General features: G+C 35.5%; 1 protein-coding gene across 2 annotated transcripts in view; it reads right to left on the bottom strand.

Annotated features, from left to right (window-relative positions):
• WDR35 (WD repeat domain 35) overlaps positions 1–17,164 on the bottom strand; it is a 114,632-nt gene that overhangs the window by 59,339 nt on the left and 38,129 nt on the right. The window contains exons 10-13 of one of the 2 annotated variants that reach the window (XM_006880655.1): positions 12,600–12,722; positions 10,967–11,152; positions 5,220–5,252; positions 4,789–4,849 (exon numbers count right to left, since the gene is read on the bottom strand). In XM_006880655.1, coding sequence (XP_006880717.1) covers positions 4,789–4,849; positions 5,220–5,252; positions 10,967–11,152; positions 12,600–12,722 — 403 coding nt within the window. The remainder of the gene's footprint in view (positions 1–4,788; positions 4,850–5,219; positions 5,253–10,966; positions 11,153–12,599; positions 12,723–17,164) is intronic. The other variant, XM_006880656.1, reaches the window with a different exon arrangement.

Here is a 17,164-nt window from a genome sequence, read left to right as displayed (position 1 = left end):
ACAACTTGGTGAGCACGTCCAGGGCAGTATCTGTTAGCTGAAATATGTCAACTGGTATACCATCTACTCCTGGAGCCTTATTTTTTGCCATTTCCTTCAAGGCAGCCTAAACTTCTTCTTTCATCACCATAGGCTCTTGCTCATATGTTGTTTCATGAATGTACTGGGATTCCCATTCTTCTCAGAGTCAGCCACAGCTTGCTGTGATCCACACTATCATGTTATCAACTACGAGGTGCCACAACATCAATAAATATAAATACATACACCCATGTTATTCACAGCACCATTCACAATTTAGGAAAAGGATGGAAACAATCTAAATGTTCAAGAGATCAACAGATAAAGAAATTATAGTACAGTCACAGAAGAACACTGTACAATGTTAAAGACTAATTATAAATAAGTGAAACACTTATAAAATGGATAAATCTGAAGAACATTAAGCTAAACGAAATAAATTACAAAATGGCAAATATTCCATCTGACTAGTGTTATAAAAAATCATATATAGGTTTTGCACATAAAACGAAATATTATTTGATGGATACTAGGAAGAGATGAAAAGGAAGGGCAAATCACTAGAGGAAAGACACAAATTAACAAGGATAAAGGAGAATGTAGATAGATTGAACTGTATCCCCCTCAAAATACATGTATTTAATAAAATCATGAGGAAACTATGTAAAGATCCCTCCATGATCTGACAAATCAAGCCACTGTAAAAGAATTAGGAGTGGAATGCAACCCTTAATCCAATCATAGTAAAGGGAGTTTCTCCATGGTACAGCCTAAAAGGGGAGAAAAGTGAATTGAAGGGTTAGAAATAATCACCAGGACTATATTGTGTTTGGACCTGGGCTGCTGTGCTACAAAATTTCTGGCCAAGACACATGGAGATCTCCTGGAACCACCTGGCCTATACATGCTGAAGGAAGCAGGGACTTCCCTCCACAACCAACAGTGAGACAGTGAGCTTTCCAGAACTGGCACCCTGAACATGGACTGCTAGCCTACTGAACTATAAGAAGAAATGTCTGTTTATTAAAGCCCTCTAACTGTATTTGTTATAGTAATACTAGCAAACTAAGACAGAAGGCAATATGCAGTAAAAGCCATCTTCTTGTGCTGTTATAGTAATATAAGCAAACTAAGATAGAAGATAATATACAGTAAGTCTCAAACTTAAACTCATTACTGGTAGGATGGAACCAGCTCATAGCTAATCCTCCAGCAGGTTTCTGAGGGTATAAACTGCACAGGAGTTGATTGCCTATCTTTTCCCTGCAGAGTCAGTAGAGGATCTGAATCCGCGAAGAGGTTTAGTCTTTGAATAGAAGTACACTAGGCGACCAGAGTTACCTATAAAGTAAGTTATTGTTATTCTTGTATACCACTGAGTCGTAAGTAACTCACAGCTGACCCTCTGGTAGGTTTTCAGAGGCAGTAGAAATGTACAGGAGGAGACACCTACAGTCACCTATGGATTCCAACCATCTACCTTTGGATTGGCAGCACAACTCCTTACCATTAAGCCATCATAGCTCCCAATATAATAAAGTAGGCAGCTATAAAAATTGTCAAGGCTGAGGAAGACACCAGGAGTAATCAACAGTTAGAGTTAAAGGCAACAGAGGTAAATTATACACACAAAACTGTAATAACACTAATAATAATCTGTAAGTGGATACAGAGATAGACATACAGGTGAACAAATCCATGCAGGTTTTGTAGACAGAGGGTATGTCTATGTGTGTATTTACATATGCTGCAAGTATACCCATGAGTACAGTAAAGCATATAGAGGGCAAAGTTATAAAAACTTAGCTCTAAACAAACATCTGGAGGGAGTAAGTTGCTGGACTTGGGTGCTCAAGACCACAGACATAGTTAACATCAAGACCATTGGCACAATACAGTCTACAAAGACCACTTCCTACTGGTAGACAGAATTATAGAACTCCTGAGACAATGGTCCTTAGCCACCTTTCAGATCGGAAACTAAACTAATCCCTGTGGCTCAGTTTCAACCCAACAATTGACATACAAGCAAAACTTGTTTCAATGAATGCTGAGGTCTGAAATAAATGCAGGCAATCATATCTCAGATATTCACTATTCTCCTTTACTCTTTTCCTACTTATTTATTTCCTAAGGTTTTAAAAACTGATAAACTAAAATGCTTTCATAAAAACAATTTTCTTAGGAATACTTACATAATTAAGCACAACGTAGCATTCAAACACGGCCGACAATGGTACTGTCAAAATGACTGCAGCACAAGTAAGCTAGAATTTCCCATATCCTACTTTTCATATTTTTCTTTGCAAATGCTTCTGTATTATCCTTAAAGTGCTACCTGAAAAAATACTTGTCTTTCAAAACTCAGCTCAGATGTAACCTTCTCTAAGTAAAAGGAATTACCATCATTAATTTTTCATCACTCCTTGTGCCCAAAATGGAAAATGAATAAGTACAGAACTTGAATATTCATTGGTAATTTACTAAATAAATGATTCACATTGTTTATTTATGTAATAAAGCCAAAAGAACAAAATAAATATGTCTTGGAGAGGGTGCAGCCAGAGTGCTCTTTGGAGACAAGAATGATAAGGTTTCACCTCACATACTCTGGGCATGTTGCTAAGAAGGGCTATTCCTTGGAGAGGGAAATGATGCTGGTGGAGGGTTGGCAGAGGAGGAAAATACCCTTAAACAGGTGGATTGACACAGTGACTGCTGCAATGAGCTCTTGTGTGTCAGGAAGTGTGAGGATGGTGCAGGGTAGAACAGGGTTCAGATCTTTTTTTTATAGGGTCACTATGAGTTGTACTCAACTTCATGACACCTAACAACAACAACAATTTGTGTGATAGAAAACAAACATTTTCCCACACATTCAACAAAGAGTTAAGAGTTAGGCAGTGTTAGGTAGTAGAAATACAGATATTTCCACTGTACATATTGCTTTACGGAGCTCAAATTCTAGTGGAAAGACAACAAGAAAAATTAATAGTCACAGTATAGAGTAAGAAGCACATTGACAGTATGCCAAAGGTTTAATGAGTGCTCAAAGGAAGAATACTAAAAAAAGAAGCTTAACTCTTATGTGTTAAAAACTGAACATCTTGGAATAAAATACTGAGTTCTTTTAAATATTTCTCACAGATGGTCAGGATGAAGAATAAAACAAAAATCAAACAAAAATAATACTTTCCAGAATAATATGTCGCATAAACATTTCTTATTTAGTCTCTAGTCCTTATAAAAATGTGGCACAAAAACTTTCAAAAATAATTTTAAATTATACACATAAAACAAAAATTATAAGTCTTTGGCTGCATTTACTGCAGACTAACAAAAGAACTGTTAAAATTGCAGCCATTGAGACTGCAGAAAAAAGGTTTTAAGACTCAAGAATACAAATAAATCAGATTGTCAAGTAATTGACATTTTTTAAGTAACTGAAATTTTATGAAGTGATGAAATTAAATCTAGTTTTAAGTCTATAATAATAAAATTATCTTTAGCCTAAATCCATCATTATGTTAAAACTGTGATATTATAAGAAAACTATATATTCTATAATTTGACAGAATTTACTTCTGAGATCAAGAACTGTTCTGTTTTAAATGAGTAAAGGAAAAGTGATGTTTAGATAAAATATTATAAAACCAGAGAGATAAACTTATTCAATGATTTATAAGATCTATAGTTTTAAGCTATGCTTCTTACCAAAGAACAGTACCATATTATAAAAATACATATTACATAAGCATATAAACATATTTTGTAATTCAATTAAAAATAGATGAACGTAAGTCATGAAATTGGAGAATTCAATGATATAAAAATGAGACTGTCACCAAGACCCTAGAAATAAAAGCGAAGAGTGTGTTCTCTTAAGTTGATTTGCTCCTATTGCCCAAAATGAAAACACTCAGAAGACATTAAAGTTTTACAAAAATGAGGAAAAAAAAATTTTAAAAATTAGTTCTCAGGTTAAAAAGATAATTAAATAGGAATTCAACTCTTTACATCTATTTTAAATGTAAAAATTTAAACTTTTAATTAAAATTTTTAAATTTAAATATACTTTAAAGTATTATATCTATTACATTATTATATACTTTAAGAGAAAACCATTATTTTTGGAAGTTATAATGAAATGAACAAAATACTTATTAATGATGTTACACAAAATACTTATATTAAGATTTCAAGCTATTTAAATGACTACTTCATAGCTACTGTACAGAAGAAATGGTAACTCAAACAAAAAATATATGCTGAAAATACAAAATCATAATTCTTCTCTAAGCTGTTGTCATTAGAAAATCTGGAAAGGTCAAACTCAATTTTACAAGCATCTAAAGTGTGTTATGGGCAAGAAATATCTACAAGTACTTTATTAATAATAAAAGTAGATTAAAGGATAAAATTCTTTTTCTAATCCTTAGTGTACTATATATTAATAATTGCATTACAAATCAGTGTTTGTAAGATTATAATATTTTCTATTTAAGCAAAAAGATGCAAGTTCATAAATTATGAAATTATTCTGGATTCTGGAGAGACTTCTTGTCTAAAGCAAGATACTCTTGAGAGAAAGTGATATTATAATTCTATCAGGTCAACAAGCATAAACTGATAGTGACTTGGAAGACAAGAAAGTATGGTATACCTAGTTTTAAAGAATACATATCTCATTTATAACATCATTGAGGGATTTTTTTAATATTATAAATAAAACTTGGTTAGAAAAAAGAAATATTAACATTTTCTTACCAATATCAATGTATTTGGGATCCAAAGGTGTGCCGATAGAATTGCAAAGCACAAGCACAAACTGCAAACAAATAAAACAAAGAGTATCAATATTTCTGCTCATATAAAGTGAAGAAAATAATGTTTAACATATATTATGCTTATCTCTTTGTCAAGTATCATTAACTTGAAAATTGCTAACAGTGTTAGGTATAAAGAATAACAAACAAAAATAAAGATAACCTAGAGCATTAAAAATAGTTAAATAAGATTAACCTACCATTAATTTCTCCTAAAACAGAACACTAACGTTTTAAGAGTACAACTGATAAAACTCAAGCACATGGGCTACTTTTTATTATTTATACTTAATATTCTACATTCGCTACAATAAGATAGAAAAATTAATTTCTATCCTATAATCAACATGTAAGAGGTAACTTAATTTGTACCGTTGCACCGAATGTTTCCATGTCAGTCTCCTCCTTTGAAGCAATATATAACAAGAGAAATTAAAAAAGTCTGTTAATTGCAAAAAGATATAATCTAATCTAGCAAAAAAATTTAAAATATCCCTTAGATAATAACATAAAAAATTAATAATAATTAATATTAGGAAAAATAATCAAGGATGACTGGCACTTTTTTTCCTCTTTTTTGTATTTCTTTTTTTTTTCTTGTTGTGTGTCACTGAATCGGATCCAACTGGCACAGGAGGAGATTGCCCCTCCTGGCACAGATTCGAGATAACTGATACTTTTGTTGTTATGTACCATCATGTCAGAACTGATGTATAAATGACCCTATAGTGAATTTTCAGAGGCAATAAATCACAGAGGAGTTGACTGCCCATCTTTCTTCCATAGAGCAGCTGGTAGATTAGAACCATGCATTTTTGAGTTGGCAAAGTAACTCCTTACCACTAAGCCATCAGAGCTCCCTTATTACTCTAAAGTGACAACTTTAACCTTTTCAGAATTATTCATTTGTTCTGTATTTTGTTCAAAGAATATTATTTTACAGGTTGTTGTTGTTGTTGTTGTTATGTGCCGTCGAGTCGTTTGCGACTCATAGCGACCCTATGTACAACAGCCCTAAACCATGCTCTATCCTGTTCCAATCTCATTGCCTCTGACAAACCCATCCCAAGTACCCCAATCACTGAATCAATCCACCTCATAGAGGGTCATCCCCTCCTGCGCTGTCCCTCTACTCTACCCAGCATGATGTCCCTCTCTAAAGACCTGTCTCTCCTTACAACATGTCTAAAGTATGTCAGACGAAGCCCCAGAATCCTTGCCTCCAAGGAGCAGCCTGATTTAATCCTCTCTACGATGAATCTGTTTGTTTTCTTGGCACCACAGCTCAAAGGCGTCAATTCTCCTTCTATCCTTCCTAGTCATTGTCCAACTCTCTGATGCATAACAAGTGATTGCAAAAACCATGGCCTGTATCAGGCGGACCTTAGTCTCCAGAGAGACACTGTTGCTCTTGAGTATTTTGGAGAGGTCCCTAACCACAGACTTTCCCATCGCAATACGTTTTTTTATTTCCTGGCCACTGGTGCCAAGAGTGTTGATTGTGGAGCCGAGCAAACTGAAGCTGTGAACAATCTCAATCTCTTCGCCATCCATCCTGATGCTACCGATTGGTCCAGTAGTGAGAATTTTTGTGTTCTTAACATTGAGCCTCAGTCCATATTGAAGGCTGCAGCCCTTGTAGAATAATTTAAAATAGGCCAATTATTCATATACTATTTACACGTACATAGATGTTGCCTCTTAAGTAAAACTGGCTTAATTTATTTCAGAAATGCAAACTATATAATATTAATTCTTTTCTAAATAAATGAAAGAATTATTATCACTTGGAAGTACTATGCTTTCTTAAGAAATAATCTGTTTTTGTTGTTAGGTGCCATCAAATCAAGTACAACAACTCAAAGCAACCTTATGAACAGCAGGTCTGAATCCCGTCCTATCTTGTGCCATTTTCACATCTTCCTGGCACACTAGAGCCCATTGCAAAAGTCACTGTGTCAAACCACCTGGCTGACAGTCTTCCTCTCCTTTGCTGACCTCCACCCTATTGAATATCATGTCCCTCTCCAAGGAATAGCCCCTACTAGCAACATGCCCAAAGTATGGGAGGTGAAGCCTTATCACACTTGCCTCCAAAACACTCTGGCTGTACCATCTCTAAAGTATATTTATTTGTTCTTTTTGCAGTTCATGGGATATTTAGCACTCTCTTCTCCAACACCACAACTCAAAGGTATCTTCTTCTGACATCCCTATTCAGTTTCCAGCTCTCAGATGCATAGCAAGTGACTGGGAAAACCACGGCCTAAATAAGATGCACCTTAGTCCTCAAATTTGACATCATTACTCCTCAGTAATTTGGACAGGTCCCTAACTGCAGACTTTACCAATGCAATATATGTCTCCTGATTTCTTAACTGCTAGTATCAAGGTGTTAATTGTGGATCCAAGTAAGATGAAGCTGTTGACATTTTCAATCTCTTTTCTGTCCACTATGATGTTGCCTATTGGTCTGGTGGAAAACAAAGATGAGAAGATAATAGGGAATAAGGAAACTAGATTAATGAAAACAGATTAGATAGGAAGCTCTGGTGGTTCAGTCCATTGGAAATTAAACTACTAACCAAAAAGTGTGAGCCCCATTGATGGTTTTAATTCACCATCCCCTTGGCTGGCTCAATGGCAATGAGCTGAGTGAGTTATCTTGGGAAGTTATTTTAGGATACAAATGGCTAACTAAAATTAATAATAAACCACTTATGAGATGGAAAAGGGGCTCTTGTGGCCTAGTGGTAATAACATGCGCTGCAATCCCAAAGGCACATGGTTCAAATCCACCAGTTGCTCTGCAGGAGAAGAATGGGCAATCTCCTCTCGTGCAATTAAACTGCCTCTGAAAACCCTCTGGAGGGTTAGCTGAGTTGGTTTCAACTTGACAGCTTAAAACAACAAAGAAATAGAAACTCAAAAAATCTCCTTCTATAGAGTTGGAGTTGACTCAGAGCTGTTACTTCAGTAAATTTCCAAGGCTGCAAATTACAGAAGAGGTTGCCCACAGAGCATTCCAACAGCGAGAGGCACGGCCTTGGATTAGCAGCACACCTCCCTACTGATTCCAATATCAGAACTCCCTACCTAAGATAAGGAAGCTTGGAAAGTTAAATTTTGGTGCTTCTGCATATACAAAAATGTTTTCTGCCTCAACTTAATGTACAGTTTGCTTAAGGTGTGGAATTCTATTTGGAAAATCATTTCCCTCAGCATTTTGAGGATAATTTTCCAAAGAATTGCTGTTGACAACTCTAATACTATGATTCCCGCTTATCCTTTCTGATAATTTGTAGTTGTTAGGTGCCACTGACATGACTACAATTCCTAGCCACTGTGTGAACAACAAACATGGAAATATTTCCCTATCTCCTGCCTAGACATATGGAGAAAGGATGCAAACCTGACACATACCTTTCCTAATGTTAAATCATGCAGTCAGTTACTCATTTGTTCTGTTTGCACAACTACTTCTTGATCTATAAATAGATTTCACTTGAGCACAATTAAGTGTTCCAGCTTTCCCTTTCTTCCCAATGTTATCTATAATTTATTATGAGCAACAAAACTGAATGTCTTTGTATCATCAACAAAACAAAACTAAGCATGTTTCTGGTGGGCTCTGCTTTTATTCAAGATGTGACATTAGCAATGACGTCACTTATTCCACATCCTCTTCTAAACTCAACTTGAATTTCTGGGAATTTCTCTGTCAATGATGTGCACCAGTGAGCCCAGGAACTGTTGGATGCTGAAGCGCACTGACCGGGGCGGGGGAGGGGGGGACGACCTCCTGGACAGTGCCTCATTCTGGCTGCTGCCATCATCACCCGTCTTGTAACTGTTGATATTACAGCAGTTGTTGTCAAAGGCTGTCACCCTCACGGAGACCAAAAAAAAAACAAGGGAGCACGAGAGATGAACTCAGCCAGTCAGAGCCAAACAGGGAATATTGATAAAAGGCGAATTGATGCCTTTGAGCTGTGGTGCTGGAAAAGAGTATTGAGCATGGACTGCTAGGAAAACAAACAGATTCATCCTGGAAAGGGTTAAACCGGGTGGCTCCTTGGAGGCAAGGATTCTGAGGCTCCGTCTAACATACTTTGGACATGTGAGGAGAGACCGGTCCTTGGAGAGGGACAACATGCTTGGGAAGGTGGAGGGACAGTGCAGGAGGGGAAGGCCCTCTATGAGGTGGACTGATTCAGTGACTGAGGTAATCGGGATGGGTGTGTCGGAGACATTGCTACTGGCACAGGACAGAGCAGAGTTTAGGGCTGTTGTACACAGGGTCGCTATGAGTCGCAAGCGACTCGACGGCACATAACAACAACTAGGTCTTTTATTGTTTCTCACAGAAATGTTTTGTAGTTTTCTTTGTAAAGGTCTTTTGTGTCTCTAGTTAGGCTTATTCCTATATATCTCAATTTGTAGTTGGCAAATGTATTCCTTTCTTCTTTTCCTTCTCTGTGTTTTTTTTTCTGTAGAAGAATTCCATTGACTTTTGTATATTGATCCTGTTATTCTACCACTCTAGTAAAGTGGTCTACCAGCTCTAATACTTTTGTTGAGTCCTTGGGGCTTTCTGTGTACACTATAATATACACATATAGCAACAGTTTTACTATCTTTTTGTCAATCTGGATGCCTCTAATTTCCTTCTCTTGCCCTATTACCTTAACAAGTACTTCCAATACAATACTGAATAAGAGTAGTGACATCCTTGACTCATCCCTATTCACAAGAAGAATGCTTTTAATCTTTCTCCATTGAGAATGATATTGGCTCTTGGTTTGGGTTATATACTTTACACTATGTTAGGTAAATTTCCTTCTATTTCCATTTTGCTGAATGTTTTAATCAGAAAGGGATATTGGCCTTTTCTGCATCAATTGCTAGGATCATGTGGTTCTTATTTGTTTTGTTAATGTGATAAATTATGTTGATTGTTTCTTATGTTGAATCATTCTTGTATACCTGTTGTGAATCCCACTTGGTCGTGATGAATTATATTTTTTTATATGCTGTTGAATTCTACTGGCTAAGATTCTATTAAGGATTTTTACGTCTATATTCGTGAGTGATACTGGCCTGTAGTTTTCTTTCTTGGTAATATTTTTGCCTAATTTTGGTATTAGAGTTACATTTGCTTCATAGAATGACTCTGGGAGTGTTCCTTCTTTTTATATTTTTTTTAAGCATTTAAGTAGAATTGATGATAGATCTCCGAATATTTGGTAGAATTCAGCTGTGAAGCCATCCTGTCCAGGATGAGAGAGAGAGAGAGAGAGAGAGAGAGTGTGTCTTTTTATGACCTGTTCAATTTCTTCTTGTGTGATAAGTATGTTCAAGTGTTCTACATTTGTCCATGTCAATCTGAATAAGGAATGACTGTCAAGAAATTTGTCCATTTCCTCTAAATTTATCAGAGTATACAGCTTTTCATAATATTCCAATATTACCAATTTAATTTCATCTGGTTCTGTTGTGATGTCACCTCTATCACTTCTTAATCACTCAAGTTATTTATTTATGTCTTCTTTTTATTTCCCCTTTGGTTAAATATGCCAGTGTTTTCTCAATTTTATTGACCCTTTAAAAAAAAAAAAACCAGTTCCAGACTAGGCTGATTGATGGTTTTACTTGTTTTTCTGTTTCCTATCTTACTGATTTCAGCTCTTTCCTTGTAATTTCCTTTCTTATAAGGTCTGTGGGTTTAGATTATTGTTCTCATAATTCCAAATAAAGTACATTTCTCATAGTCAAAAGCAAGTGTCAAAAAATGGACACTGCTGCATAATTTCTTAACTATTTAGACTAGGCATCTAGTTATTAATTTTTCTTATGGATTTTTAACTTGGAACAGAATTTTAGTATTTTAAGTATGCTTCATAATTACCATGAAATGCCACTAGATTTGATGATTGTAAAACAATCAGGAGACACAGAGAAAAAGAAGATACAGAATTTTCATGTCTAGACAAACATGCTGAAAAGATCCTGTTTTGCTGAATGGCCAATAAGACATGCTGTGTTAGAGAGGTTAATTATAGTCTTACTCTGCCAAATTGTTAGCTGACCTATGTTTTAAAATCTCAAGGAACACTTACCTGAGGATTAGTTTCATCAGCTTTAGTAGCCAGAATACAGAAATCTCCACAGGTAGTAATAGAAATGAGACTCTTCACATATTTAATATATTTCTCATTGTTTTTTGTATCCCAGAAGACAACACAGTACTCAGGACGATCAGGTCTAGTATATGCATAAACTACAGTATTTGAGCAATAGCCCCACTAGGAAGAAAATAAAGAGAGAAAAAGAGGGGAGAAAAGAAGAAAAGGAAGAAGGAAGGAAGGAGTAAGGAAAGAAAAGAGAGGGGGAAAGATGTTTAGTATTGGAAAATAAAAATCATATTTTATACTTTTGCTATAGAAATACTGTAATGATGTTTATCATTCCTAGGCAGAGGACTTAGCTTAGCACTATTATTTACCAAAATTATTTCAAAAATCCAAAAGTAACAAAGTTGTTTCTAAAACAAACAAAAAAAGTCACAAAAATAAATTTAATCTATTCCATTTTCTTTATCTGTAATATTTAAAACTCAGAGGTGAAATTTTCAGATTTAATAGTAATTAACTATTAAATGATGAGAGAAGAATGTGATACTTGTCAAAAGTTTTAAGTCTAAGTTCCTAAGCTAAAACAAAAATACTCGTTTTGCCTTTTTGCCCTATCTGTGTTTTTCAATATTTGTTTGCATCACAGTAACATATATGCATGGTTTATGGTCAAATAATTCTATACAGCTAATTTAAAACAAAACAAAATGCAAACGTTCCTTTTCCACCTTCTCCCCAGGGTAAGCACTTAAAATTCTTTAACTGAGGTTTTTTGGTATTTCCATAACTCCATGGTCCATATTTGACATTAACCAAAGTTAGTTTTGGTTACTATGAGATTGCCTCTCTTTCTGGTTCCAATGGGTTCAAACAGTCATATACTGTTTTGTTAATATGACTTTAGTTTTGATTATAGAAGATATGAATTTAGCTCTCACATACCACTCTCTTACCATCATACACGTGTTTTTCCTTCTATCTAATTTTCCTAATATATTTACACTGTAATTTTTAATAAATCAATATTCAATGTTAGCATTATTATTATAACTGTGCATACTATTAAAAACTAAGCTGTGACTGCATTTTTTAAATAAAATTTTTCTTTTACACTAGGTTAAGATAATTCATAAGAAAGTTAGTTTCTATATGTACCTTACTAAGTGTCTCCTACATTTAATATTTTATACTATCTTGGTAACATTTGTCACAATAAAAAAAAAAACACTGACATTTTTCTATTAACTAAACTCTACACATTATTTGGATCTTATTAAGTTTTTCCTAAAGTCTATTTTCAAATTCAGAAGTCAATCTGGGATATGTTACATTTAATCATCACATTTTATCACCTTAGGTCCTTATTTGCTAGAACTGGTCAGTTTGTTTGTCTAATATTTTTCCTGTGGGCAGACTGGAACTTGAAAAATATTAGAGAAGTGAAGTACTCATCTTACTACTTCCTATCAAGATACTAGAAGTCCCCTTTCTGTTAATCTCTAATACAAATATACTCTAGAAACAGATATTTTGAGCCAAACAAAATTACTTTGTAGAAAACAGTCTTAAAAAAACAAAAACCAAAACACCCTTCTACCAAACAGTTCCTAATATTTACCTTATAATCAGGTCGAATATTTGCAAAATATATAAAAGACTCAACAGCTACCGCAATTTTCAGTCCACCTCCTTCCCACGATAGAGCAGATATCTTTCCGGGAACTTTCAAAGTACCAAGATGCTGGGGGGAAAACAAATATTGAATCTATAGCACTGCAATTAACTTAAACACAAATTACTCCCAATCACTTAAGTAAAAATGAAAGCCATTTTGTGAAAAGTTATTATTACACTCACTGCAAAATCATTTTGCTTTAACCTTTATAATGAAAATCATGAATATGATAGAAGACATTTACAAACTATATCCAAAGAGTTTAAGACCAAATTACATCAAATCTAAAAATGTCATGAATTTAAATGTGCACCTTTATTTTTATGAATAACTAAGGAAGGAAAAATCGTATTGCTAATTAAAACACAAAAAATTTGAGTATTAGAGGCATATCAATTTTAGATGTAATAAAATATTAGCACTCACTCCCAATTAAGCTTCCTGGAACCAATGAAATATTATGTTAACAAACAAGCCTGAAATCTTGTCTCTTTCATTTCTCATAAGGAACATGTCACCAACTTCCATCGCTCTGATTTCTTTCTATCTTCAACCACAGCAGCCTCATTTCTTAACAGAACTATTTTAACACCCTTTCAATTGCAATTCTGTCATTTCACCTCTTGCCTCATTCCTTTCTCCTACACCCAAATTCAATCTCTACTCTGATGTCTCTATAATCTACTCTATCAATTCACTCCACAATCACCTCCTAGAACACAATCTGATTTTATCCTACCCTGTTGTTTCAGAATGCATGACAGTAATCATTTAATAACCACACATAATGTTCTTTAAAATAGCAAACAGCTGCAATCCTGAAGGCACGCAGTTTGAATCCATCAGATGCTCTGCAGGAGAAGGAGGGGCAATCTCCTCCTGTGCCAGTCAGATCTGATTCCAGAGTATACAACAACATATAAAAACCCAAACCATCATAAAATAGCAAACATACTCTTTTCTATATTGTCCTAAATTACATTCTTTGGATTAATGTTCTAATATTTAACCACAATTAATGATAAGGAACCACTGGTTCATCCATACTTTTAATCCATTTAATAATATTTTTTTGCCTGAAATCTCCTCTCCTTTCCTTCACGTCTTCCCTATCTTTACTACCCCTTGTCCTCTTAAATCATCTTACTCATCCTTCAAGATAAAATTGAAATATTTCTTCTTTAATGTGTCCTGCCTTCTTCTCACCCTGGACGGTTTTAGAGAATTAAGCCAGTAAACTGCTTGAATGTACTAATTTTATCATTATCACATTTATTTCCCTATTTTGTAAGCAATTTGTTGGAATATGTTTTTGTTGTTGTTAAGTGCTGTCAATTCACAGACAACTCATAGCAATCCTATGAACGAAAGACCTGAACACTTGTATAACTTCCGTCATTTCTCCAAGTTCACAGAGGTTCCAGAGGCAAGCTATTTCAGAAAGCTTGTTTTAATCCGGGAGCTCCACCAAACACTGTCCACCATGAGTAACCATTATCACATTTGACACATCAGTGTCACAGTGTTTAACATCACAGCAACCACCAGTGCTATACCACTTAGAAGAATGTTTGAGCAAAAACAATTAAAACCAGACTTGAGGGCCGCAGATTAAATTTGCCCACCTTTGGCTTGGTAGCATCACTTTCTATCCCCTAGGCCAACAAAGCTCCTAAGTAAATAAATGTATCCTGGACTCAAATTAATTTCTTCACATTCTAATATTCTTATTTCTGAATTAATTAATGCAAGAATATTTTAATGTATTCAGAAAAAGACAATTTTCACCTACACTTATTTTATAAAACATATAGTCCCAGAATTTTAATAATATATACTGATATCCCTTTTTTTCCCTTACTCTGAATAAGTTCTAAAGTCAAATTTAAGGTTTTAAACATTTGACCAGAGAAAGAGATGGGAATGAACAACAATGTAACAATGTTGTTACAAAAAGTTTTCATCTTGGGGGTGAGGTGGTTCAACTGGGAACAAGTACACTCTGAGGAAAGTATTCTTGGTTTTGACACATCCCAGATAAGAAGAAAATAGGACCACCTTCAAAATGGTGCTATAATGAAAGGTGTGACCAAATCAAGAAAAGAAAACTCAAATGTTAATAAACATTTACAAAAAAACTCCAAACCTGTTTCTATGGAGTAATTCTGATTCCTAGTGACCCTGTGCTGTTGTTGTTGTTAGGTGCCATCAAGTCAAGTAGGACTCACAGCAACCCTATGAACAAAAGATCTGAAAACAGCTTCATCCTGCACCATCCTCAAACTTCCTGACACACAAGAACCCATTGCAGCAGTCACCTTATCAATCCTCCTGTTAGAGGGTCTTCTACCCCTTTGCCAATCTTCCATCCTTCCCAACATCATGTCCCTCTCCAAGGAACAGCACCTCCTACCAATATGGCCAAAGTATGTCAGGCGAAGCCTCATCATTCTTGTCCCCAAAGAGCACTGTGGCTGCACACTCTCCAAAACATATCTATTCGTTTTCTTGGCTGTCCATGGAATGATCAGTGCTCTTCTCCAACACCACAGCTCAAAGGCATCATTCTTTTTCTGTCATCCTTATTCATTGTCCTGGTCTCAGATTCATAGCTAGTAATCACAATGACCATGGCGTAAACCAGATGCACCTTAGTCCTCAAACTGACATCACTACTCCTCAATAATGTGCAAAGGTCCCTAACTGCAGATTATAAAGAATGGCGTTATAAGTGGTGCAGCACTTGTCTGTCAATTTTCTGTATTGTGATTACATGACGTTGCTGTGACACTGAAATCTTTGCCACTAATGTGTCAAATTCCAAAAGGGTTTCCCATTGTGGACAGGTTTTGGTGAAGCTCCCTGATTAAGACCAGGAAGCAGGATGAGTCATCTACTCCCTAAATCAAAGGCTTTTGAAAACCCTATGAACACTAAACAAAGAGGATGTTATTGTACTGTAGTGGCAGAGCCGAGATTGTCATTCAGTTGAAATGAGGAAAATCAGTAACAAGCATCGTCCAATAATTGGTGACCCTATAGGACTGAGTAAAATTGCCCCATAGGGTTTCCAAGGCTGTAACTGATCCTTGTGAAAGCAGACTGCCACATCTTTGTCACATGAGTGGAAAAGTTTTTAAGTTTTTTATTAGCAACTGAGTGTTTAACCACTGCACCACCAGGCCTAGCATTTACTATGTGCCAAATACTGTGATGGGCTTTTCTCATTGTTATTACATTTAAATTTTTTAAGACCACTTTGAGACATTAATTTTACCTCAGAAACTAGGTAGCCTAAGACTTGGAGTTTAAACAACTCTTCTAAGACTGAACTACACTGCAGAATTCAAAAGTCAAGTCATTCTAACTGCAGACACCACGTTCTCAATGATCTGATACCATAACTAAGACCACAGTGCAAAATCCCAAAGTCCTCAGTCTCAGAATGAAATGTAAATTCTTCCTTAAAGTTTTCTTTAAATTGAAAGTTTCATCTAATTTTCCTCTAAGTTATTCTCCATATCTAAACAGCAAAAGTTAAAAAATAAATCATTGTTTTTATTCATTTAATATATTTGCTCGGCTCCACGGTCAACACTCTTGGCACCAGTAGCCAGGAAATCAAAAAACGTATTGGGATGGGAAAGTCTGCGGTTAGGGACCTCTCCAAAATACTCAAGAGCAACAGTGTCTCTCTGGAGACTAAGGTCCGCCTGATACAGGCCATGGTTTTTGCAATCACTTGTTATGTATCAGAGAGTTGGACAATGACTAGGGAGGATAGGAGGAGAATTGACGCCTTTGAGCTGTGGTGCTGGAGAAGAGTATTGAATGTACCATGGACTGCCAAGAAAACAAACAGATTCATCGTAGAGAGGATTAAACCAGGCTGCTCCTTGGAGGCAAGGTTTCTGGGGCTTCATCTGACATACTTTGGACATGTTGTAAGGAGAGACAGGTCTTTAGAGAGGGACATCACGCTGGGTAGAGTAGAGGGACAGCACAGGAGGGGAAGACCCTCTATGAGGCGGATTGACTCAGTGACTGGGGTACTTGGGATGGGTGTGTCAGAGGCAATGAGATTGGCACAGGATAGAGCACGGTTTAGAGCTGTTGTACATAGGGTCACTATAAGTTGCAAACGACTCGACAGCACATAACAACAACATTATGACCTAAGAAATTATGCTAGATATTTTCAATTGCCAATAGTATAAAACCACTTGGGTTTTAATTCATGCAAACACATTGTTTTACATGATAAAGTAAATAGGCTTTAGAATGTATGTTTTTCTACTTGGAGGAAAAGTAAAAATACTTAAAAATAAAAATAACTATGATGAATAAATAAAACATTATGCAAAATCCCAAAACCATAAAGATAATAAAAGGAAAAATAACAGGAACAAATTTAGAAGCCCTACTCTATATATGAAAGCATGAATCTTTCAAATATAGCCAAAATGTACAACCAAGAGAGGATAAAATCAACAAACAGGACTTCTACA

Source organism: Elephantulus edwardii, unplaced genomic scaffold (assembly GCF_000299155.1).
Source record: "Elephantulus edwardii isolate Elephantulus edwardi_28Jun2011 unplaced genomic scaffold, EleEdw1.0 scaffold00009, whole genome shotgun sequence".
Lineage (NCBI taxonomy): Eukaryota > Metazoa > Chordata > Mammalia > Macroscelidea > Macroscelididae > Elephantulus > Elephantulus edwardii.
This window is presented reverse-complemented; position numbering and strand designations above follow the sequence as displayed.